The sequence below is a fragment of the Myripristis murdjan genome, chromosome 7 (assembly GCF_902150065.1).
Source record: "Myripristis murdjan chromosome 7, fMyrMur1.1, whole genome shotgun sequence".
Taxonomy (NCBI): domain Eukaryota; kingdom Metazoa; phylum Chordata; class Actinopteri; order Holocentriformes; family Holocentridae; genus Myripristis; species Myripristis murdjan.
Window position 1 is genome coordinate 32,460,082 of NC_043986.1, and position 24,457 is coordinate 32,484,538.

Here is a 24,457-nt window from a genome sequence, read left to right on the forward strand (position 1 = left end):
CCAGACGTCCACCATATCACAACGCACATCAGGCCGAAAGCTAGAATTTGATATTTGTGGCATTCTGTTAAGTGATCATAATGAAGGCTAAGGTTGAGAGCTCAGGCAATACACTTTAATAAGGAATATGGGAATGAATTTTAACATTGAATAAGGGAATTCATTTTATTATTATTTCAAAAAATGAAAAGATAGCCTTATTACTTTCAACTAGGCCTTCGCAGATTGTTAAATATTATTTTCATCTGTATAAACCCCCATATAACGAATAAATCCCAGCAAACTTAATAATGCCAAACACCACACCGTAATAGGCCTTCGAAAATGAACAAACAAAAAGATTTAGTCTTATAAAATGTATACTCCCGAATGTTTAAAAATGTGTTTCAGTCTATAGGCTTAAATAATTAACCTTCAATAATAAACCAAAACAAAATGTGTTTGCATATCTACACACACTAATATTGACCATTTTTTGACCATGGAAACATATTTCCCTTCTACGTGTTTTTGTTGCTAACACTTAACTAATGCCATCATCATTAATGCCGTCAAAAATGTGCATTTACATTTTACATGTAGATACAGTGTGAAGTTCTGTGACATGTACTGAGTTTCTGGACAGGACTGCGCATGGTGAGGAGCAGAAGCATGAGGTGGCCTGTAGCACCGCCTTGTGGACATTTCCTGGAAGTGCAAATATGTGGCAGCACAGCACTCGGCCAACTAACTGCAAAAATTATTCCACTACCCAAGAATTCTACTGTATCTTTTTGTGGCTCGAACAGTAGACCAATAAGCTTGTTGCCTGCTCTTAGTAAAATCATGGAGAAAATCGCGTTTAAACAAGTACAGCACTATTTTGCATCTAATGATTTGAGCACTGATTATCAACATACATACAGGGAAGAGCACTCCACTGTCACTGCTCTTACTCAAATGGTGGATGAGTGGCTATATGAAATTGACAATAAACATCTAGTAGGAGCAGTATTATTGGATTTCAGTGCTGCCTTCGATGTCATTGATCACAATTTGTTGTTGCAGAAATTAGCATGTTACAGTTTTAGTTGGACTGCAAACCGATGGCTAGAAAGTTACTTGAAAAACAGAAAACAAACAGTCTTATTTAATGGAAGTTTGTCTGAAGCAAAAGTAATTAACTGTGGAGTCCCACAGGGAAGTAGTCTAGGTCCATTGTTATATTCAATATTTACCAATGATCTACCACTGACCCTAAAGAACGCTAAAATTTCGATGTATGCAGATGATTCCACAGTATACACAGCAAAACCCACAATGGATGAACTAAGTGGTGTTTTAAATCAGGAACTTCAAGCAGTAGTAGAATGGATAACTAACAATAAACTGGTTCTTAATATCTCTAAAACAAATTGCATTATGTTTGGGTCAAAAAATATGCTAATGAATGAACCGAAACTAAAGCTATATGTAAATGATGTGGCGGTAGAACAAGTGCAAGAAACCAAACTTCTAGGAATACTATTTGATAGTAAGTTAACATGGTCTAAACACATAGAGAAAGTAATAAATAAAATGGGCAGAAGTCTTGCAACAATAAGGAGATGCTGTGATTTTTTTACCTTTAAATTTAAGGAGAAGTGTCATTAAAAGTCTTGTTTTATCACACTTAGACTATTGCTCAGAGGATTGGTCGTGCGCTGCCACATCATCGATAAAGAAACTGCAAATTGCTCAGAATAAAGCAGCACGATGTTTACTTCAATGTCCATATTGAACAAATGTCAGGGCAATGCATAACGGTCTTGCTTGGTTGAATGTAAAGAACAGATTTATTGCCTCATTACTTACTTTTATTTGGAAAATATCAGTGACTAAATTGCCAAGAGTTCTATATAAACGTCTGTCTTTTAGTTCTGATGAACATGTATATAACACCAGGCATGCTACTGAAGGTAGATTTACTCTACCTAAAGTGAAAACAAACAAGATGAAAAGTACAGTAATGTTAAGAGCTATGGTGATATGGAATGCTCTGCCGGGACGTATCATTCAAGAAAAAAACAAATATAGATTTAGAGAATTATTGAAAGAGTATTTATTAGCAAAACAGTTCTCGGGGGTTTGCTGATGTTTAGTTGTGGCTACTGAGTACAAGTAATTAGTGTCAGTTTGATGAGCTTTATGAAATCCAAATTACGTTTTATGTAAATGCAATATAATGGAATCACACCTAAAGTAGGTTGATATATACCTGACCATCTGACCATTTATGATTTAGGTTAACAGCTACACTTCAGAGGTACAGTTAATGTGAACTAGGTCCTGTACTGTATATATGGTTTTTGTTGTTGTTGTTGTTGTTGTTGTTGTTTTTGTAGATTGGTGTGAGTTGTTTTTGGTTGTTGTTTGTGTCTTGTTGTGTGGTGTGTTTATTGTAATATACTGTAATGTAAAGATAATTGTGTTGGGTGTGGACTCCAGGAAGAATAGCAATGGCCTTAGCCAAAGCTAATGGAGATCCAAATAAAGATAAAGATAAAGATAAACTAACTAACTAACCAAATAAATAAATGAATAAATAAAGCTTATTATTTTAGCTCATTTCACATAAAGGATGCAGCTCAAAGAGCTTTACAGTAAAATCGAATGCTCTATATTAAATTTCGTCCATAACATGCAATATTTTTCATTGTTAAAGATTGATTACAGCTCAGCACCTTGCTAGTTGCCGACTGGGCTACTGCTTCTCTATCTACTCATCCTGAGATCAGAGTCTCTGTGCTCACATGAATGAAGGTTTGCTGTGAGAGATATGCCTAAAGAAGGATATGGTATGATATGTGAAATGATTGCTCCTATTGTCTAACAGTCTTACAACCCTTTGTGCAGCTTGGTGGGGCCTCTCCAACGTTGCTGCTGCACTCTCCCTGCCGTGAAGCTCAGAAAACAGCAAGACATTTATCGTCCTGTTGCTCCTGCGCTGTCTCTCAGTGTTCGCTGCTGTGGCGACCTGCTGCAGGGCTCACGGCAGTCAGCCACAGCACGAGGGAAGCCTCTTCAAACGGAGCGCACGCGTAAGCATGCGCACCAGATTCCGATTCTGGTGCGCATGCTTGCGCACCCCTGTCTCCCAGGGGACTTCCCCGGGAGACAAACAGTTGATGACGTCATCGGATCGGTGTCGAATCGTGACGTCATCAACTGTTTGTCTCCCAGGGGACTTCCCCGGGAATCTGTCGCAAGGTCCGATTGTGACGTCACATGACGTGTTTGATGACGTAGTTGTAGTTTTGCATAAATTGACTGCAGCAGGCCTCTTCAGGTGCCCCCTACAACTTTCCCCCTCACAACCACAAACACAACCTACAACATGTCTAAGAAAAAAGACAAACTAGGCAAGTTCACAGACAAGGCCGCCTCAAAGGCGACTGGCTCCCACCAGCCGGCGGCGAAGGCGGCTGGCCCTAAACAGTCACAAGAAAAAAAGACCTCAAAGTCCAAAGCCTCGGCAAAAGCTGAGGCCCCAGAGCAGAACGACGGGGCCCAGCAGGCTGCCAGGCAGACAGACTGCAGGGTCACAAAGAAAGACACAACAGCAGTCCCGCCATCCATGGCAGACATTGTTCTGCTTCTGGATGCAAACGGGAAATACATCCAGGAGGAAGAACTCCTTCCTGGGCACAAGGTTGCAAAGCTGTTGTGTCCAAATATACAGGCAGCCTTGGACACGCTGACCGAGGCTAGCCTGGGATCACCCAGCCACATTGTGATACACACAGGCACAGATGACCTGCGTGCACAAGGGCTGCAGGTGGCATCAGCTCTGATATGGGTCATTGAGAAGGCTTACGACACCTTTCCTGCCTCTCAAATTGTGATCTCTACCATACTACCAAGGTTGGATGCTGACCCACAGACCATAAAAGCAGTCAATGAGAGAATCCTCAAATACTGCAAAGACATGCCAAGAGTGCATGTTGTCGATCACCCCGAGGTGCTGATCAGTCATCTCTATGACAACGTGCACATCCAGAAAAAATCTGTTTCTATCTTTGCGAAGGCGCTGAGAGATGTGACACTGAAGAGCATTAGAACAGCTAAGAAACTGAACAGCTCTCAGGAAGGCAAACTTTCCCAGAAGAGCCAGGCTGCAGGGACATGCACCAAAGAGCTCCAGCCTGACCCCCAGACAGCTCCCCCTCAGCTGAATCCCAGTGAAACAGCTGAGAAGGTAGATGCTGCTGAGGAGGACAAGCTCTGCCAGAAGAACCAGGCTGAAGAAAAATGCACCAAAGAGCTCCAGCCTGACCCCCAGACAGCCCCCCCTCAGCTGAATCCCAGTGAAACAGCTGAGAAGGTAAACGCTGCTGAGGAGGACAAGCTCCACCAGAAGAGCCAGGCTGCAGGAACATGCCTTGAAGAGCTCCAGCCTGACCTCCAGACGGCTCCCTCTCAGCTGAAACCCACTGACACAGCTGAGAAGGTGAAGACCACTCAGGAGGACAAGCTCTGCCAGAAGAGCCAGGCTGGAAAGAAAGGCGTTCAAGAGCTCCAGCTTGACCTGCAGAAAGCTCTCAGTGTTGTTGACCAGCAAACCGCAACGATCAAGGCATTTGAGGAACAGACAGCAGCACTTCATCAAAAAGTGATAGAGCTGAAAGGATCTGTCCTCAAGCAGCAGGCCACCAACAGTGGGAATGCAGCCAAAACTCAGAAAATCCAGGAGCTTCAGATGGAGCTCATGAAGAAGGACCTCAGTGAGAGAGAAGCTACGCTCAAAGCCACACAGCTGCAGGATACCCTCAAAAACCTGAGGCGTGACAGACAGGAGATGCAGGAAAAGCTCAAGGCAGATCACCAGAATCAGCAGGGCGCAGGTGCTGAACACCACATCAAATGTGAGGAGCTGCAGATCCAGCACAACAAAGAGAAGATCTCCCTTCTCCAAACCACAGCTGACCTGGAGCAAGCCCTGGAGAAGAAAGAGAGCGAGTGGGCTGAGAGAGAGGCCAGCCTGCAGGACAGGATAGCCGAGCTGGAGAAAGAGAAAAGCCAGCATGTGGCTAAAAAGTCCTCGCTATGGAAGAGGATCACACGCCCCTTCAGAGCCAGCAAAAAACACGACAAGGAGACCAAGCAGAAGTAGAACGAGTTCCAATGCCAAAAGGACTCTAAGTTCTTCTGTTTCCTCCTGAGACACCTTCATCTCCAACCCACCACCCCCACCACCCCTCCCCACCCTCTTTCCACCCAATAAAAAAAAAAAAAAATCAAAAAAATACAACACTGTCCAATATTTTATCTCTGTATAACTAGAAGCTTTATCACATTCAGTTGTGTGTGTGAAATAAACAGCAATTGTGTGGTTAGACATAAACACTGTTGAAATGGTTTGTCTCATCTTAGAGTCATATCATGATGAAAATGGAATATTAAGGTTATAGGTTACATTCTTTTGTGGAAACAATGTGTTCATTTTTTTTTTCTTTTTGGAAACCTGGTGTAGATATGAACTTCAGACAAACTACCACCATTATTACCAAAAATTATTATTACCAATATATAACAACAACAACAACAATAATAAAAGTATTATTATCATTATTATTATTATTGTTGTTGTTGTTGTAGTAATAATAATAATAATAATAATAAATAATAAATAATATAATTATGGAAGTTTTTTTTTTTAATCATGCCAATTCTATCAAAACAGGTACACCCCATCTATCATTACAGCATTCAGTCTAAAAAACTGAGATATGGAAAGAAATCCTAGTTCTTAAATAGTTCTACAGATGATTTATAACACTGTGCAATATAACAGGATAATGTTGCTGTGTTGTGTTGATGAACTGTTATGTGATGTGTTGTTGTGATGTGTCGTGCTGTTGTTGTTGTGGTGGTGGTGTCGTGTTGCAGGGCTGTGTGTCCTCGCGAGCAGGCCCTCTAGCGGCGCGCAGCCTCAAAGCCGAGCCGACCTCTGTGTGAACCTCACGGCTTCATTTTACGAGGCGGGCAGGAAACACCGCGGCGGCTCGACTCGAGCAGACGCGACGACGCCACATCGGAAACTTAGTTGTTTGTCGGATACACACATTTATATTGTAGCCTAATCGCGCAGAAAACAACCGAAAGTCCCCGGTTCATCTTGGGGCCAGTGAGGGAGAAAACGGGAAATGAGACACAAGGTGAGTGCTGCTTCAACTCGCTGACAGTCTGGCCAGCTAACTAGTCGACCGTCTGTGGCTAGCTAAGTAGCTAGCTTAATTAGCTAATCGCCAGCGTTTCGAGGTCTATTATCGGACGCAGATTTGTTAGCGCTGGTTTGAACCTCGCATAAAACCGCATCCAAGTAGTGCTGCCGTTGTTGCCAGCTGTGTGCATGTGGCTGGTATATGTTACCTGTGTGTGTCTTTTATGTGGCGGATACCGACGCCGCGTATAAAACTTGACAGGACGGACAGGTAACATGAAACCAGACCGCGGTCAATGCCCCACAGCATTTGGGCCTTTACATATATTGTTGACAGTTTGTCTCACCGCTAGCCTATTTGTAGGCGTAAGGCTACAGACACTGATACAAAGCATAGGCAGCCTCGCAAACATACGAAACCACTTGGTGCAGATTCACCCAGAGACTCCCCTTGGCCTTGGTTGGAGTTTTGCTAAAACTCATTAAACATCTCGCACTTTAATGTTGCCTGCACGCAAGCACCTAAACTTCGCAAACCGTGTCTTAACACCTTACACGAATAACCAGTGTTCACACTAAAGTTCGGCATATAAAATAATCTACCAAGCAACAATTTCTTGAAGAAATTCTCAACTTTTAGCCATAGTTAGAGAGTTATTCCTTAGAGTTTCCGTCATCAAAACAACAGCTCGGAGGGCGTTAACAGCGCCAGTCACCCTCTTTTACCGCTGATAGTTTTGGTCAAAATAGATTTTAGTCAAAGCGACACTTTATGAATCAACAATACACCAAATTCTCAATAACTTTGAAGTTATTGTTTATAAGATGTGTCTGGCAAAGACGCATCTTGGCAAGATTGTAAGGATTTTTATGACATTCCACAAACTAGGGATCTGTAGTGCACACAGGAGAGAGAGAGAGAGAGAGACTCAGTATTTCGTGTGTTCACAGTTTATCTTAATCCCAGATTGCACTCTGTGTCTGGTATTGATTCTGAATTATTCTGGCTGTCTTTGAGAGCTTTGTGTTGTGTGATGTTAGTATATGTTTCTCATTTTCCCCTTGTCAAATGTTTCCTAAGACACTGAGTGGTTTTTCTGCTCTGTTGCATTAACCTCTCAAGTAGCCATCTCTTCACATACACTCTCAAATCACAACTGAACAGTTTTAAAAATTTGATTAAACTGTAGGTTAGACTTTCCTCCTGTCTTAAACAGTGGAATTTTGTGTTGTTCGGTCTGTGTTAAGTTGAAGAAGTGGTTTGCAACTTCTCCCTGTTAGGAGTGCAGCTTGCCAGTTGTCTGTTGACTGTACTGCTTTGTAGCTTGGATGTTTTTCTGACCCATGAAGATGTGAGCTTGATATACTGGTCTTCACAGGTCTGCCCGCTCTTAGTTGGATGAAAAAGGAGGATGAAAATCTGTCTAGCATTTGCTGCACTTTCTTCTTAGAAACTCTTTTTAGCTGTAATTTGATGCTGGGATTGTTTTCCAGCTATGAGTGACAGTAACTCTCAGAGGACCATATTCAGTCATTATCTGGTAATAGTTGTCAAAAGGCCAAAGCTTTTCCCGCAGTGCATTAGGGGAATGCGTGTGTGAATTTGGAGCATGCATGTGTTAATAGTCTTAATAGGCATTGAGTTTATTAACCTAAAAATAAGGACTTAAATGGTGTTAAAATGTCTTAAATCAATCTTTCGAAAGTCTTGTAAAATGCTAAGACGTGGGAAAGTAGGATTTATGAATGTTTTATTACTTTATTTGATATCGTAAATAATGTTTTCTTGACGAAGCATTACGTGTGAATGGGTAAAAAAGATGTTTTTGAAGAAACAATTCTTGTTAGTGGACTTTTATAGTTCATTTTCTGCAGCCTATATTTAAAAAACGCATCAACGCGTCTGGTGCAGTATGACATGAACATATAGGTGTAAATGAAGCAACATGATAAACACTGAACAGCAGTGTGCACAGGCTAATATCATGTGATGTCTGTCGCGTCTGCTGCTCTCTCTTCTCCTTCAGAAGTCTTCTCTTGCCTGCTCTCATTTCTCTCCTCTCCATCTCTTCATCTATATACTCTTCTTTTTTTGTTGCTCAGTTCAGGTTATTGAAAACAAACAGATATAAATGAATATATAAAACTTTGAAGTCTACACTATGTGCTCATCACTCCTCAACTGTTTCTTTATTGTAAAAACAGTAAATCTAATCCTAATCCTGTGGGTTATAGGCCCATTTAACTGAAAGTTGTTTAACCAACTCTGGCTATATTACAAATTAATAGTAAACTACACTACAGTAAGCTACAGTCTGTAGAGCTGCAGTAATTTGCTGAATAATCCATCTGTTGCTAACTATTAAACGAATAGCTAATTCATTAATTGAGTAATTTTTAGAGGGCAACTCAACACCAGCAGAAAACCTCTGCTGTGCTGCCATCTAGGGGTTGAAACTTTGAGCCATGTTGCACTTCTGGCCACACCCAATCAGCGATGGAGCTGCAGCTACTTGGCTGCTAGAAATACCTGCTGCCACATCACTGATCGGCTGTGGTCAGAAGTGTGACACACCTGAAGGTTTCAACCTCTAGACAGCAGTGCAGCAAAAAAAAAAAATTCTGCTGGTGTTGAGTCACTCTCTCATTCCAGATTGTCAAATGTGAATATTTTCTAGTTTCTTTAATCCTCTGTGACAGTAAACTAAATATCCTTGGATTGTTGACTGTGGACAAAACAAGACATTTTAGGATGACATCTTGGGCTGTGGGAAATTTTGATAAACATTTCTCACCATTTTCAACAACTAAGTGATTAATCAAGAAAATAATCGATACATGAAGTGACAAGGAAAATAATCATTGGTTGCAGCTCCACTGGTCTGTTTATTTGAGAAGGAAACTTAATGTTAACCATGAGTTATTTAAAGATGCAAATGACTTCACCTGTTATCTACCTCCGTTGATATGAAGTGATATGTTTTCCATGCTACATGATTTTGCTGTAGAAACACATAACATTATTATTATTATGTTGTTTTTTTTTTGCAGATGCCCGGTCAGCTTCGCAACTTGAAGCGCAGAAAGGGGAAGAGCGGCTCTGAGACCAAAAGTTCCAGTAAGGTTAGTATGGAACAGAATACAGCAACCTGTACACAGCACAAGCAGTAGCCCCCCCCCAAAAAAAGGAAGAAAAAAAAGACAATAATAAATCTTTAGGGAATTGATGTTGTTGTTGACCAGTATCAGTGACTGAACCGTTACTTCAGCAGCTGGTGAGATTTATAGCTCACGAAGCTTATTTACCTCTGTCCATCTTTTTATACTTACTTTTTACTTCTACTGTACGTGTACAACAGAGTACACAACCTACTGGAGTTTGAAGATGTTTTTGTGAGCAAGGTAGTGGGGTTGGGGGTGATAGGGGTATGGCTGTAGACCTGAGTAGGAAGACATACAGGGTTCCTGCAGATCCTTAAACAGTCTTATTAGGTATTGAACTTATTAATCAAATTAATTAAAATAAGGACTTAAATGATATTTAACACGTCTCAAATCAAGCTTTCAAAAGTCGTGAAAATGGTAAGGCATGGGAAGTAGGTTTTTATTAATGTTTTTTCTGGCATTGCAATTTAGAATGTCAAAATCATCTATTTTTAAAAATAATAATTAAAAAGTCTTAAATCTAACTTGCGTTAAGCTATGGAAACCCTGGACATAAGTTTTAACTATGTGGTTGGACTTCCTACTGGTCGTTGATAAAGGTCGATGCCCCTTTAAGGTTGCTGTTGGTTTATGAAGCAGTGCATGGTCTTCGGAGTGTTTCTGAACTTGGGTGTGTGTTTTACTTGGATTAGAATGATGGGCCATTTCTGATATACCAGTATAACCTTAGCCTTCGCTCTCCAACACAGGCCTCTGCTACAAAGAGAAAAGATATCAAAAGACCAAAGACAGACCCAGCAGCTGGCTTTCAGAAGAGGAACTCAGCGGTGTGTGGTTACAGCACACCAGCCAGTCCTCTGGAGAGGTTTTCTCACATCACCTGCGAGTGCCACCAGGTTCCTGACAGAAAACGATGCCTGGCTTCACCACAACTGGAAGAGCAGGAGGGTAAAGAGAACGAGGTGAGGATGAGGTTGGAGTTAGACGGCTGCAGAGCGTACGGTTTCCTGGACACCGAGGAGGCTGAGTACATGGATTATGCAAGCTCCGGCAAGAGCATCTTCCCCGATGACGACAGCAACCAGATTCTTCCTGTGGAGCAGTTCTTTGGAAACTTGGACACTGTACAGGTGAGGTGCTTTGGCAGACTGCCATACTTTGGACAAAATCTGACTGTAGGTAGATTATGCAAGAGATAGTGTAAAGAGAGGTGGTTATTATCACAAAAAAACCCTAACAGGGTAACGAAGACCATAAGGAGAGGCAGATGGGTCCTGATCTCTATATTGTCCCACTGTACATGTACAGTACAGTGCTGCTTACTATACTGCTACTTAAGAAAGCAGGCAAACATTTGGTACAGAATCTAATTTTTTAAAAGATTTTGCTAGCCTTCAAGACTTCAATACAACAGATAGTCCACAGATTCTTCTTTTATCCAAACGAATTAGTAACTCTGCAGCTACTCTGCTCCATCTTTGTTTTGTACAGGTTTTCTTTTCCGGCGATAGTTCAGCCTGCTTCAAGAAAGAGAAAAGAACAGTATCTTACAAAGATCAAAAATGTAACCAAAAAACAAAGCCATATTTTATTGTTCAGACACCGTTTTTAATTCTAAAGAACTAGTTAATAATATTATTTTATCATTCTAGTACCTGATTAAAAAGTTGTCTTAAAGGCTACTAATTCAGATTGATCTCCAGTATCTGCATCAGTGCATGAGAAACCTTCATTTGAGGGCATCTTTATTTTATGGAAAGGTGTTTTAACCATGTCATGTTTATGGGCCATACAGCCTTTTCAAGTGACCTATTGATCTGGAAGTGAAAGTTTTTCTAATGACTTCTGTGGGAACAAATATGAAGAAATGTAAACATGTTATATGTTCTCAGCCCAGGCCAGTTTTATTCTTTTAATAGCTTCTCATAGTAATAGTGTTTTAAACTTACTTCATTCCTAATTTAAAACAGGCCTAGATTGATAGATAGATACTTTATTCATCCCGAAGGAAATTCGCATGTATAAACTGGCTGGATGAATGGTCTGAAAGCTACTAGGCTGAAGTGTTAGCATGTTTTTTGACATGGCCAGAATAAGTTTTTGAAACTGACATTAATCTCCTTTCTTCCTGAAGATCTGTTGTTATTCAGTGCTGACCTGTATAAAGTATTTTTTAAATTTACCTGGTTTAGTAATGTGTACAAACGTCTGAGGGAAGGAACTCTACAACAGAAGCCTTAAAAATTCTGATTTGTGATCATACTGAACTGACTGGAGGGGGGAAACAAGCACACGCTTTGTTGAAATACTGCAGAAACCAGCAAACAGTCTTCTAACTGGATGAACGTGATGTTATTGCACATTGCCCATAACCATTTCAGCCTTGAGTGATGTAACCAGTTCTAATCTGATTTAAAACTTGAAAGCAATTGGGATTTTCTTGCCTGTATAAGCAAGAAAACCTTCTCCCGAGCGGCAGCAGCTTTCCCCATGGAGTGGTGAGCCCACCTGGTCGCCGCCTTTAATGATTGTCCCTTTTGCCTCTATCCATACAGGATTTTCCTCAAAGATCAGCAACATCGTCCATCTGGGTCCACAGGGAGAGCAGGAGGCGACATTTCTACGCCAAAGAGGACAGTGATGAGGAGGAGGCAGGTTACACCGACATGCAGCAAGATGACAGAGGGGGCAGTTAGTGAATAGTAACCACACCGATGGCTCCGTGGAACTGTACAGTAATTTGCGCCTCTGGAGGGGCATAAAACCTCTTTATGCTTTGGCAAGAAGAAGCCAAGTGAAACTGGCAAGAGCTAGTCCAAGAAAAAAGCCACATGCCAAGTTGTTTTCGCCCCATTAAAGCATCACTGGGTCTGACCCAGGAACATTTTTTCATATTGTAAACGCTTGTCATTTTTTAAAAGAGTGATGGTTACATTTATGGGGTTAAGGAACGCTATAGCTCTGTTTATGCTTGTACTGCTTCTAGTTTTGTCTTAACTGATGTTATTTGAAGGGTGTTTACACTATCACACCCGGCAACGATTCCTGTGTTTGACAGATCTAGACTTTTGCTGAGTCATGCTAGGGTTTGTTATGATTGGATTCTGTCATGGATCATGAAGCATACTTTTCCAGTAAAGCCACTTTAAATACCCATTTTGCAACATGCTCTAATAGCTTTATGCTCTTAAGACAATGAAAGCAATCATGCAAAATATGCCTCTAGTGTGAGAAAACACAGGGGTGATCATAAGAGAATTTGAAAGATTAACAGGGATGAGATAGAAATGATGGCAAGATCAGTCATTCGACATGACATATTGGCTCAAACAGGTTTTTGTTATTTTAGGCACGAGGTCAGATTAAATATTCTTTAATGAAGATTACATTACATAACAGAGACCAGTGCCATGATTTGCTGAAAGCGGTAATGAATAAATAGCATTTTGTGGCTTTGCAACAGCTTTGAATCATAAACCGTTATGAATGACATGATAACCAGTTACAGTAAATGCATAAGGAAAAAAACTCACTTTATAAAATTGTATAAAGATGATGACTGTTGGGAGGGTGCGTACACACCAAAGGGCAGTTTCAAAAATTAAGATCACAGCTTTCTCTTTACTTGGTTTTTGAGATGAATTGTATGCACAGACATTTTGCATGTTGCTTAATATCCACAGTGTCTTCATGTTCCTCCTTAAAACAAAATCAAACTGTGTGAGTGTTGGATTGTATGTTACCTGGATATTTTAGGAGTCCACATGGTGGTGAAATCTCCTCATTAGTTGCTCTGTGCTCCTCTGGGCTGCTAACCACAATACTGGATTTCTGTTTCCATTCACTTCCATAGTAAAACAGTTGCCAAATGACACTTTTAGCACAGAAACATAAGGTAGATTGTGCCAGTTTAAAAAAATAACCCTGGTACCCATCATTTTCTGTGTAATTACCGTTATTTGTTAAAGTACCATCAGGTTGGTCCTTCTTAGCACAAGGTTACTGTGTGGAAGTTTCCTGCAGACGTTACTTGCCAGATCTACTTTCCAAGTCATGTGTACATGTTCATTTATGTGCTGAACGTGTTATCTGTGGAGCTGCTTTGCTATGGAAGTGAATGAAGAAACCCAACTCCAGTATTGTGGATTAGCAGCTCAGAGGAACACAGAGCAACCGATGAAGATATTTCACCACCATGTGGACCCAAAACACCAAGGTAACTATAGAACCCAACAAGCTACCAAAGTTCAATTTTGTTTGAACATCTTTCAGTGTTGCTCGACTCACAGCAGCCACATACACCATGTCTGTCTACATGTCAGTGCAGCTCATTTATCCTACTGAATTAAATATTGTGTACATTTTTAACACCATATAAAAATGTTGTACGATAAGACATGGACTAAAAGTAAATCTGAAACTGTTCTCAGTGTGAATTGACTGAGGATGATTTAAGTGATTGCTTGTAAAAAAATCAAACCATTATGTACCTTTTTACCCACTGAGATTGAAAATAATTGCACTAACAAAATGCTCAGTTCATATCTGCAGTAATCTTGTATATTTTGTTGACTGTACTGATCAGATGTTATATTTTGATTTTTCATTATGCTGCCTGTTAACTCATGCCTTATTTATGCACAGTGGTTTTCATATTTTTCTATGCAACTGCTTGACTGAATGAACGACTCATTAATCCAGCAATCATTGTAGTCAAATGATGAATTTTATATTACCGTGCCAACACAAGAACAAATAAATGTTTTCTTGATTTCAGGGCTTTGTTTATTTAAAGCTGTTTGCATCTCAATCATATTTTCAGTGTGGTAAAAGAATAATGTCAACTTGGCGTTTTCCTGTCACAACTTCTGAGCTCCAAGGACATCAACCTGTCCTTGAAATATTTATTTTTATACTCTTCATGACAGCTTTATAATTTGTAGTTCAGCCTACATACATTTATACAAATACTGACTTATAAAAGTAAAAATAATAATACAAAAAACATAAAATTCATGATCTACAAAGCCGCTTTGCTTTGGCATTTTTTTCTGCCTTGCCTGTGTATAAGACTCGTTTGAATATCTTTTTGTTATCACAAACAAGATTGTGAGCTCCTTTCTTATGGCACACAATGTGAACCAGTTTCAAGTTTTCCCTGGTGAACAGCAGCTGGTAGAAATAATTCAGGTTGATGTCGCTGCTCTTGTGATTTTGTACAGCCTCCAGCAGGGCAGGAATGACCGTCCTCTTCTTCTCAATCCTGGACACAAGTCAGGTAGAACAGGGAGCATGGATTATGGTATATGGTTATGTGCATTTTCTGAAAAGGGTACTGAAACTGACTTGGTGTGGATGAATATAGACAATTTACACATGAACTGACACAGTAATCCTTATGTTCCAACTGGTACATGTGCATAATCCTAACTTTAATTTGAGTTTTAATGCAGTTCAATACGTTTACCCAGAGACAATGTGAGTGAAGATACAAAAGTTAAGGCTATGATTGAGAAATCACAAAAAGGAAGACAGGAAATCTCATTTAGATGCAGAGGTGTATATCCAGGGTATCTGCAGGTTTCACCTAATAAAATTTAAGACTTTTTAAGACCTTTAAGACCATTATGAATGAAATTTAATATCTATGTCACGACATAAAAAACATAATAAATGCAGAGTCACAAAATTACTTGAAAACAAAATAAAATAAAAATTTGATTTTCTAATTTAAGACTTTTTTTTAGACTTTTTAAGACACCCTGATATCAAAAATCTATTTTGAAATAAATAACTAAGATTAGTTTTGCATTTGTGCATTTAAATATATAACCAGGCTTGTCTCACTGTTTTGCGACAATAGAAACGCCTTGACTTGAATAAAGCCTCTAACCTGTGGTCCAGATTCCATGTGCTGAAGACCACCCTGCTCTCTCGGTTGCCATAGGGGTTGATGGAGTGCAGAGATGAGCACAGGTCCTGGTCAAATGCTCCCTGAGGTAGAAGAGGCAGCAAAGAGGAAGAGTCATGAACAGGGACAACACCAGCATGCTGTTTTTGAAAAGGGGAGGGCTTACAGACTTAAGCAGCTGTCCTGTGGGACTGTTGGAGCCCAGTGAGGAGATGCAGTGCAGTTCCTCAATACTAAAATGAGCGGCGAAGTGGTGCTCTCTGCCATTCTAATTGAAGCCAGACATGGTTTTAATGAGGTCTGGCTTCAAAGAAAACAAACATATCCCTTAAGGAGCTGTTGCCTTGGAAACGAGTTGGGCTCCATTTTGAGTTTGCTTCAAGGAACAGAAAATTCTCAGCTGATGTCAAATTGTCAACAAAATCATCCAGCTAAGTCATGAACAAGGAATGGCTCTCTGCTGGCACAGGATGTAAAATGCAGCTCAGAGGCTGCCAAGTGCCTAGGTGACCGTCATTTGTCTATGGTAATTATATTATGGAAAAAAAAAAAAAAAAAAGACTTGTAATGATGCAAAATGGTCGGTGTAATCCAGTGTATCTGTAAATAAATCATCTACCACATATATTTATCAAGCATTGTGGTTCAGGAGTGCCCGAGCCCTAATAACTGCCTGTATAACTGAGTGAGTGTGTGGCACCTGGCAGGTGAACCAGCCTTCGGGGGTACACAGGCGATTTGCCTCCTTTTCCGTCCTGTCGAAGTAACAGCCGTTGTAATTGGCTGATTTCAACATGTCCATCAGGCACTTCTTCGTTTTCACAAACTCCGCCATGACTTTGGGTTTCTGTATGCTTTTGGTGACGCCGTCCACCTGAGAACAGAGACAGAAAATTGTGGCAGACGTCTGTTCGAGGAGCATTATTCAAGTGTTAAATCATACTTCAACTTTGGTCTTGGGTGGTATAGCTACCTTGGTCCACATTGTGGTGAAATCTCATTAGCTGCTCTGTGCTCCCCTGGGCTGCTAATCCACAATACTGGACTTGTGTCTCTCCATTCACTTCCGTAACAAAACACTTCAAAATAAAAATAACACTTGTAGCGCATAAAAGAACACGTACAAAGCTTATTATGCTACTATTAAAAAAAGAAGAACCAGTACCCATTTTTTGAAGACACTGAACATCCCTATTCTTGTTTTTCCCTGTTTTAAATGGAATGTAGATCCAGTGTCTGCAGGAGGTAACCTTGCCCGAGAAAGAAACGACCTCATAGTACTTACATAATTGTAATGGCATGAAAAAGGGGTACTGGGATTTGCTGTTTTTAATATTGGCATAATCTGCTTTGTCTGTTTTTGTTTATATGCTAAAACTGTTATTTGGGGAGCTGTATTTGCTGCACTATGGAAGTTAATGGAGAGACACAAATTCAACATTGTGGATTAGCAGCCCAGGGGAGCACAGAACAACTAATGAGGAGATTTCACCACCATGTGGACTCATATCGCACCCGGGTAATCATACAACCCAACACTCTACCAAAGATCAATTTTGCCTTAAATACCAGCAGGCTTGCTAAATGTTACCTCCTTGACGTAGCCTCGTATCCTGTTTTCACAGTTGTACCTCATGTAGGCAGACTTCGTCTTGAATCGAGTATCAACACCTGGGATGAAAAAGGACTTAACAGTGAACCCAGTGACAGATTAATCTAAACTGTCATGAAGTGATTAGTGGAGCAAGTCTGATGAATCACACTCTTGCACAAAAGTCAAACTTTGTCCCACTGCTTAGAGATTTGCAAGGCTGGATTTTATCCTTTTAGTTTTAAAATGTACCCAATGCAGTTTGTGGCCACCAGTGACGCTGTAATGCTCACAACCAAATCACCGTATTCACATATGTTCTTCCAGCAGGCCAGCAGTATGGGGGCCACAAAGTAACTTTAAAAATATTCACTGTGCACCTTTAAACATGAGTGGCAGTCTGGCAGAGTGAGGTATGGATGCTTGCCATGCCTCAGCCTAAGTGAGCCTAAACCCCAGTGTCTAATAATTTATCACACTGTCCAAGGAGATAGAATTTTGTTAGTTATCAGTCACTGTTCCTTTTCGTTTTCAGGAAACACATTTTGGACATTTTCGATGGGAAACAGTGAGAGATACATGTGCTGTGCCACAAATTGACACTCAAAACTGTGTGTTCACATAGTTGGGAACAAGATCAACAAGTCACTGGAAATCCAATCATTTCCTACACTAGTTATCAACAGTCAATCTTGTTGCAAAGCTTCCAGATGTAATTCGGTTCCAAGAAAAATATCTCTACCAGGCAAAAAAGCAGTATCAGATGAATGACTGAAATATAGGTATACACATCTCAGAACACATTCCTGGAGAACTGTCGCATCCATCTTTGATATCAATGGCAAATTGTAAAGTCAAAGGAGTTTTTTTTCTTGTTATTTGAAGTAATGCTTCCTAATTACTGCTTGCCTGCTAGGTTAACACATTAAAAACTATGTTATCACAAGCACCACCAGTGCAATGCAATGAAAACTGTGTAACTGCAGACACTAGTGTAGCCTCTCAAACTTCCCACAGTCATTCAGAGTACAGCCATCCATCAACCAAGACACACAGTATGGAGGCCCTGTGCACCTTTGAACCAGTCTTCATCGTCCTCCCTGCTCTCCAGCTCAGAGCTGTCCTCCAGGCTCAGCAGCAGGTCAGCCAGCAGTTTCCGTCTTTTGGGAGACTGCTCATCAGAGAGGAGACCCTTGGCTGCTTGAATGAGTTGATCAGAGTGCCGGTCTGCACTCAGTACCAGGTCAATGTCACACACAACTGAAAACACAGGAACAGGAGATTATAAAGGTGAGAAACACACACTCATCCTAATCTTAACATGATCGTGATATGAAAAAACTGTTGTCAACTGTATGTTTTGTGTGGACAGGGCCTGGTCCCGCACCCTCACTGCCATTACAAATACTCAACACTGTGAGGCTGAAATGAATATAGTACACTATACCAAACCACCTAGTGTAAGACAAGAAGTCAGGAAATACTGCCTCTAAAATACAAGTGTAAAATTTGCCGGTGTTAAAAAGAATGGAGTATTGTAGTGGTCACAATAATATGATTAAAAATACATAAATCAAATAAATAATAATGAAATACATTTTTCATATACACTGATGTCAGTAACATCCCCAAATTAAACACTTCCTTTTGCCGCCTTTCAACCAAGGTTATTACAGCAAACAAAAACTAAAAGTAGGTATGGGGAAAAAACACTTTAGTGAACTGAAATTAAACACAAACAAACTGAAACTTTAGTGAACTGAAATTAAAAACAAACAAACAAACAAACAACAGTATTGTGCACTTACAAAACTAACTAAAATAAAATAAAAATCTAAAGAATCACTGTTTAATTTGAGTGTTTGTCAGTTTGGTCAAAAGTGTGAGCACATGGGTTTCAACCTAGTTGTCTGCCCCTGACCAAATCTGACAGCTGGCATCTCAAAGTGGCTTTTGCTGAGACATTTGAATTATTTGCCTTGTGAAACCAAACCGAGCCAAATGAACAGTACAACACAGTAAACAGAACACAGGTGTGACACACAGTCCTCTTCAGAAACATCCTTGGCTTTCATTTTGGTACTTGGCACAGGTCAAAATGGACTGCAAAAGTTAATCAGTTAGGCTTTTGTTTAGAAAGTTTTGAACGGAAGTGTGATGTTTAGTCTGCGTGCCTTGCTGGGTCTGTAGCGCCCCCCAGCGGACGAGTTTCACCCACCTCCGCTCCATGTCTGCGGTCCGGACAGCAGCACCAGCTCGGTGTTGTCCGGCAGAGCGTGGAAGTACTCCTCTGTCACCTCCGTCCCGTCCGCATACACACACACACGGGAGCCACCGAGCGGCACCTGCGACAAACACACACTGGCGCTTACTTTGTGGTTCACTCGCCGCAAACACACAGGACTGCGTATTTCTGACATAAAATTACGACGTCGGTTTGATTCAGATACAATTTGGGAGGCATATAAACCCAAAATGCACGCTCGAGGACATAAAACAACACTGGCAGCCACCGGTACAGCTAGCTTACAAAACGTCAACACAGTCCATTCCAACTTTGGACTATTTAAACCTGCCTTTGTTTTCAGTAAGTGAAGACACCTCAGTCTCCAAGCCGCCGAGAGAGTCACCAAACCAGGGCTAGGCAACCATGTGCCGTAGTGAGCCGAGAGACTGCAGGTTGTTATTCCCACCAAAACCTCCAGGTGAGTTCGCTGATTAGCTCACCTTCAATTAGAGAGGAGAAGCTAACCCGAGAAATCACCTGGTGGAGGTTTCGGTTGGAGTGGAAAAGTTGAACAATAAAGGCAACACGACTTTCGGTTTCCTGCGTGAGGAAGGTGACAGCGTGTACGTCTGCTGCCGCGACATTTCACATTAGGCTTACCGATTTAGGTGAAAGACAAGTCTCTAATGTCAAATGTCACGGCAGCAGACATATACACTGCCGTACAGAACTCCTTTAATTCAATATGAGTAATTTCAGTATTTAAACAGGACCCGCGGAAACTGGGCGCACAGAGAATGGACTGTACTGTAAACATCCGTAAGACAGGAAGAAAGTGAAAGAAACATTCTTACTTTTAATAATTTGCAGCCTTTTTTCAGCAACTCTGCCAGGTTTTTGGCAGCAATTCCGTACTTTTTTGTTTCATTAAGACCCCTAAGTTTCACAGGCTTACTTTTCTTGAATAGCCCAGACATTGCACTACTATTGATGCCGCTTCCGCTGTAGAGTATCAAATTGTGGAAACTAACATTGTCAAACTGGTCAGAATGACTTCCTGCTCTTAACTTTCAAAATAAAACATTGTATTATTATTATTATTATTATTATTATTATTATTATTATTATCATCATCATCATCATCATTATTATTATTGTATTTTTGTTGTAATGACAATAATAAAGTGGAGTCACAGGGTGGCATCAGTTGCTGTGGCCGTTATTTCCTTCAGACACTGCTCTCCTTCAATAAAAAAGTTTGATTTTTTTTTTTTGCAATGGGGCAGCAGAAGTTAAATTCATTTAATTATTAAATTAAATTATTAAAATTAAAAATTAAAATAAAAACATAAAATAGATAAACACACCAATTTTAAAAATCAATAAAAATAAAAAAATAAAGCATGCATTCAATGGGGAATCGGTAGTAAATGAAAATATGATTGATGTTTTTTGTAAGCATAACAATAACAAAGTGGAGTCAGAGGGGGGCGTTACTTGCTGTGGTCGTTACTTCCTCCAGACGCTGAAATCTTTCAGTTAAAAAAAAAAAAAGTTGAGACGCTGCATAGCAACCAATAGCAACGTGACCATAACCATAGCAACTGATGCAACGCGATGGGACAGACCATTTGTGAGGGGTCGGAGATTTTGGGTTACAACTGCAACGTTAATTTATAATCTCAATTGTTGTTTATAACAATACGAAACAAAAAATATAAAATCATTTTTCCTGTTTGTTTGCTAAATTTGATCTGTAATTATAAACTCTGTTAAAGAAATAATCATGTTTTTCTTCCGGTACCTGTTTACAAAGTAGTGGAATCAGACTTCAATATGGCGGCCGCGGGTTTGAAAGTCTGAGTAGAGGCAAAAAGCAGTTTTTCAGATTAACTGCTGTTGGTTTAGAAAACTTTTGGGAACTTTTTGTAATGTTACGTTAATTTATCGTGAATATACGTGGAAAGAAGACATGAGCTCCGTGACGGCCGGCTGGAGAGCAGTGTTTGAGAGAGGCCGGCTGGTCCCCCCGCACAGCCACACAGTCCGACTGGCTGCAGACACACACCTGAGTCAGTCACACGGCCTGCAGCTCAGCCTCAGCCGGCTGACCGCGCCTCACCTCCAGCAGGTGACTGTCCACCCCCAGCCGCTTTTAGCTCGCCATTAAAGTCAGCAAAGACTGGGGCGAAACCCAGCCTGCTATAGCTAGCTGTGGTGTAATATAAGCTGTACTGTAGAGGATATTTATTCATCTCACCCAACTTCAGTGTCAGTGCCCCGGTCCTGTTAATATGTTTACCCAACACTGTGTTGAGATAAAGATGTACATTGTACACCAAGGCTTAAAACCTTTTAAAAATCTTTAGGACTGTGTGGGCATTTCGGCATAGGGTTACCTAACCAAATAGCGCTTCACTTTTTAAAATGTTAGCTTTTAAAAGTGGTTTGCGCTGTATGCTTCCTCCACCCATTGCTGATTTTAGTTAGTGTATGAAAATTAGAGACTAAACAACACCAAATTCCCTCCAAAAGTCTGCCAGTTTAATTTGACCTTGCTCATTACCAAGCGTGCACATATTGTAGATGGAGACATAAGAATTTATAAGAACCAAATAGTGCTTTTTTTTTTTTTTTTTTTTAAAGATGTCAGAATGAAAAAGTGTTTCACCCTGTATGCTGCCTCCATCCATTGCTGATTTTGGTGAGATTGTGAAAATAAGCAAAACAATTGACATTCTATTTAAACAGCTTGTTGGGTTTCCTAGATATATGCTGAATTTAGGAGTCAATACTATTCTTTTATTAAGGTCTTAAGGTTACATTCTATTAATTATGCATCGGGCAACATTAAATTGCCAGATATTTGAAAGTTAGATTTTACTGTTTCGACAAGTCATTAGAGTGAAGGACATCTATCAAGGCCAATGTATTTTCTGATCTGGGTGCCTCTCCTTTTTGCACACAGGAGACTTCAGAGGGGGAACACGGTGTGACATATCAGCTGCGAGTAACTCTTTTTGATAGGAATCACCAGCACTTTTTTGGAAAAACATGGAAGAGCACACCCCAGAGGATGAAAGCCAACCACAAGATACTGTTCAACGAGGTATGTGCAGATGATGCAGTGGTGGTCAAACCATTGCTTTACCTGTGATATCTGTTTGTTAAACTCTGTTGCATAAATGTACAATGATGTAGGTTGGCTATTTAAGTAGAGTCAAGTCACAAGCAACACCAGTCAGTGTTTTGAATTAGTAGTCACAGTTTAACTTAATTGAACAGGCAGTTCTAAATGATAGCAGCCTGATTTGTGAAAAATGCCATTTGCATCAAAACTCCCATATATACAGGTGTTTTTAGCTCCTTTTCCTGCCCTGCAAGCTGCTGTAGAACCCAATATTATGTAAACCAACAATGTAACTGCACCTTCATTTTATCTGCAAATTGTATCCCGACCACCAGTCACTAAATTTATATTTTCATCAAACATTTTTTTTCACACACCCTCTAAAAACCCTGCTTTCCAAATCAACATGCAGTAGGTACAAGGATTTAGCATATAACTGTAATTCTGGATGTTATTCTTCTCAAAATGTTCCCACAGTTACAACTCATTAATTCTTGGATCAACTGTACAGGTGAACAATAAACAAACACTTTGCCAGCTCGCTGTCCTGCTGGGGTCAAGTCCCTCATCCAGGTCAGCAGTCCTGCTAAGAACTCAGTATCAGTGTGTTAGCAGCAGGGGTGCAAAAACCTTCGATAAGCCCAATGAATTCAAAAGGGATCATTTGGCTTAATTGCCTCCATCAATCACCTTAAACGTCACAACTAACCTTGTGTGGGGCATTTTTCCATGCTGTCTTTCTGCTGTCGGCTGGATTGCACCGTACCGCATTTAGGCAGGCATCCCAATAAAACGCTTCAATTTGTTCACTTAAAAAGCAAAGAATTTCAATGGTTTCCCACCATCAGTTGGAAACAACAGGTGACAGATGTGGGCTCTGTTTCCACCAGGCATAAAAAAGGGACTTTGGTGGTCTGATCACAGGTGGACAGCTCTCAGTACGTCCGTTAACATCTGGCGTTAGAATGTGTCTCCACATGCGGCTCACTAGTGTCAAATTTTATTGTCATATGCCAGTAAAACAGGTGGTTACAACTTAAAATGATTTTTTTTTACTTTACTAGTTCTCCGTCCATGCAAAAAATAAAAAAGTAAAAATAAAATGGCATTTAAGAGGCAACAGGCATTTAACAAAAAGAGACATCCTTGCTCACTCCAGCCTCATTTTAATGTGCTGTAAATTACAAATTTTACGTCCGTAAGTAAGCTGACTGGGCTGGACCAGAGCTTAAAACAGGGGATATCCGGTGAGATTGCGGTCCTTCAATGTGTCCTGGGACACAAGATCTCAAAATGTGTTGAGGATGCATTGGGTGCCTGTAATTAGCGCTGTCCACCTGTGATCAGCCAGAACAATGGCCATGCCAGGTAGAAACAGGGCTTTTCAGTGTCCACTCTTTATCTCAGCTTCTATGTAATGCCACTCCAGTCGCTATGCAATCCATTTACATGTACATTTTTGGCACTCAGCAGGCACGCCTGTTTAGAATGATGTTGGACAGCTGACATACAGCTGACATGACTGAATGCACTTAGCCACAGCCATAATACAGTGGCAATACCATGAAATGTCCAGTGCACCGGTGGCACACATCATCCTGGGATCTCTGTTGTGTTCCCTGAGGAATGTAGGCTCTTTAGACGGTGTAATCAAAATACACTGATTGAATAAAATGGCTGCCATTCTATTATCAGTCCTGCTGTGATTAGTCTCCTTCTTCTTCTTCTCCTTCTTCTCCTTCTTCTTCCTCTTATTATTATTATTATCGCTGTTAATATTACCATACATCTCTATGTGGAACTTGCCTTGTACTGTGTTCTGCATTGTACTCCTTCCTCCTGCTTTCTCTCTCTTTACCCTTCTGGTCAAGGCAGATGGCTGCCCACCCAGAGCCAGGTTCTGCTTGAGGTTTTTTCCCCATTAAAAAGGCTTTTTCCTCGCCACTGTCGCCATGTGCTTGTTCATGGTGGAGATTTTGGTTTGTGGGATGAGCCAAAATCTGTTGGGTCTTTGTAAACCACCTTGAGATAACTTCTGTTATGATTTGGTGCTATACAAATAAAATTGAAATGAATTGAACTGAATTGAATATGCGAGCTCAGGACATATTTGTGTAAGATAGCCTGCTTTTAGATGCTTGGAACAACTGTGATGTTTGACAGTGGCTTTCAACCAAGGTTTTTGTGTTGGCTTTGACTTGCATGAATAATCTGCAAAGTTTTTCACCTTGCTTTGATGTTGAGAGCAGGAA

The 24,457-nt window shown here is 40.5% G+C and overlaps 3 protein-coding genes across 4 annotated transcripts in view; 2 read left to right on the forward strand and 1 right to left on the reverse strand.

The window, feature by feature from the left end:
- Positions 1-5,971: 5,971 nt before the first annotated feature.
- c7h1orf174 (chromosome 7 C1orf174 homolog) lies at positions 5,972-14,122 on the forward strand. The gene is made up of 4 exons (XM_030054968.1): positions 5,972-6,176; positions 9,233-9,304; positions 10,096-10,476; positions 11,902-14,122. The coding sequence occupies exons 1-4, from the start codon at positions 6,165-6,167 to the stop codon at positions 12,040-12,042; spliced, it is 606 nt and encodes a 201-aa protein (XP_029910828.1). The 5' UTR covers positions 5,972-6,164; the 3' UTR covers positions 12,043-14,122.
- Positions 14,123-14,137: 15 nt separating this feature from the next.
- dffb (DNA fragmentation factor, beta polypeptide (caspase-activated DNase)) lies at positions 14,138-22,135 on the reverse strand. Of its 2 annotated transcripts, XM_030054967.1 has the most exons (9): positions 22,130-22,135; positions 21,825-21,826; positions 19,930-20,077; positions 19,067-19,193; positions 17,923-18,108; positions 16,849-16,928; positions 15,958-16,131; positions 15,240-15,340; positions 14,138-14,609 (listed from the first exon to the last, which is right to left on the reverse strand). In XM_030054967.1, exons 3-9 carry the CDS (start codon positions 20,050-20,052, stop codon positions 14,360-14,362), a joined length of 1,041 nt encoding a protein of 346 aa, XP_029910827.1. In that variant the 5' UTR covers positions 20,053-20,077; positions 21,825-21,826; positions 22,130-22,135; the 3' UTR covers positions 14,138-14,359. The 2 variants fall into 2 exon arrangements, with proteins under 2 accessions (XP_029910827.1, XP_029910826.1); XM_030054966.1 differs by lacking the exons at positions 21,825-21,826; positions 22,130-22,135 and having other exon boundaries at positions 19,930-20,110.
- The window catches only part of nphp4 (nephronophthisis 4), a 235,828-nt gene continuing 232,110 nt past the window's right edge, over positions 20,740-24,457 (forward strand). The window contains exons 1-2 of the mRNA XM_030054965.1: positions 20,740-21,206; positions 22,044-22,184. Of these exons, the coding sequence (XP_029910825.1) occupies positions 21,048-21,206; positions 22,044-22,184 (300 nt within the window). The 5' untranslated portion in view covers positions 20,740-21,047. The remainder of the gene's footprint in view (positions 21,207-22,043; positions 22,185-24,457) is intronic.

Coding starts and splice junctions, on each gene's coding strand:
- dffb (XM_030054967.1), bottom strand. CDS start 20,052: ATGTCTGGGCTATTCAAGAAAAGTAAGCCTGTGAAACTTAGGGGTCTT. Junction 16,132..16,848: donor TACGAGGCTACGTCAAGGAG/GTAACATTTAGC, acceptor CTCTGTTCTCAG/GTGGACGGCGTCACCAAAAG. Junction 15,341..15,957: donor AAGGCTGGTTCACCTGCCAG/GTGCCACACACT, acceptor CTTCTACCTCAG/GGAGCATTTGACCAGGACCT.
- c7h1orf174 (XM_030054968.1), top strand. Junction 9,305..10,095: donor AGACCAAAAGTTCCAGTAAG/GTTAGTATGGAA, acceptor TCTCCAACACAG/GCCTCTGCTACAAAGAGAAA. Junction 10,477..11,901: donor GAAACTTGGACACTGTACAG/GTGAGGTGCTTT, acceptor CTATCCATACAG/GATTTTCCTCAAAGATCAGC.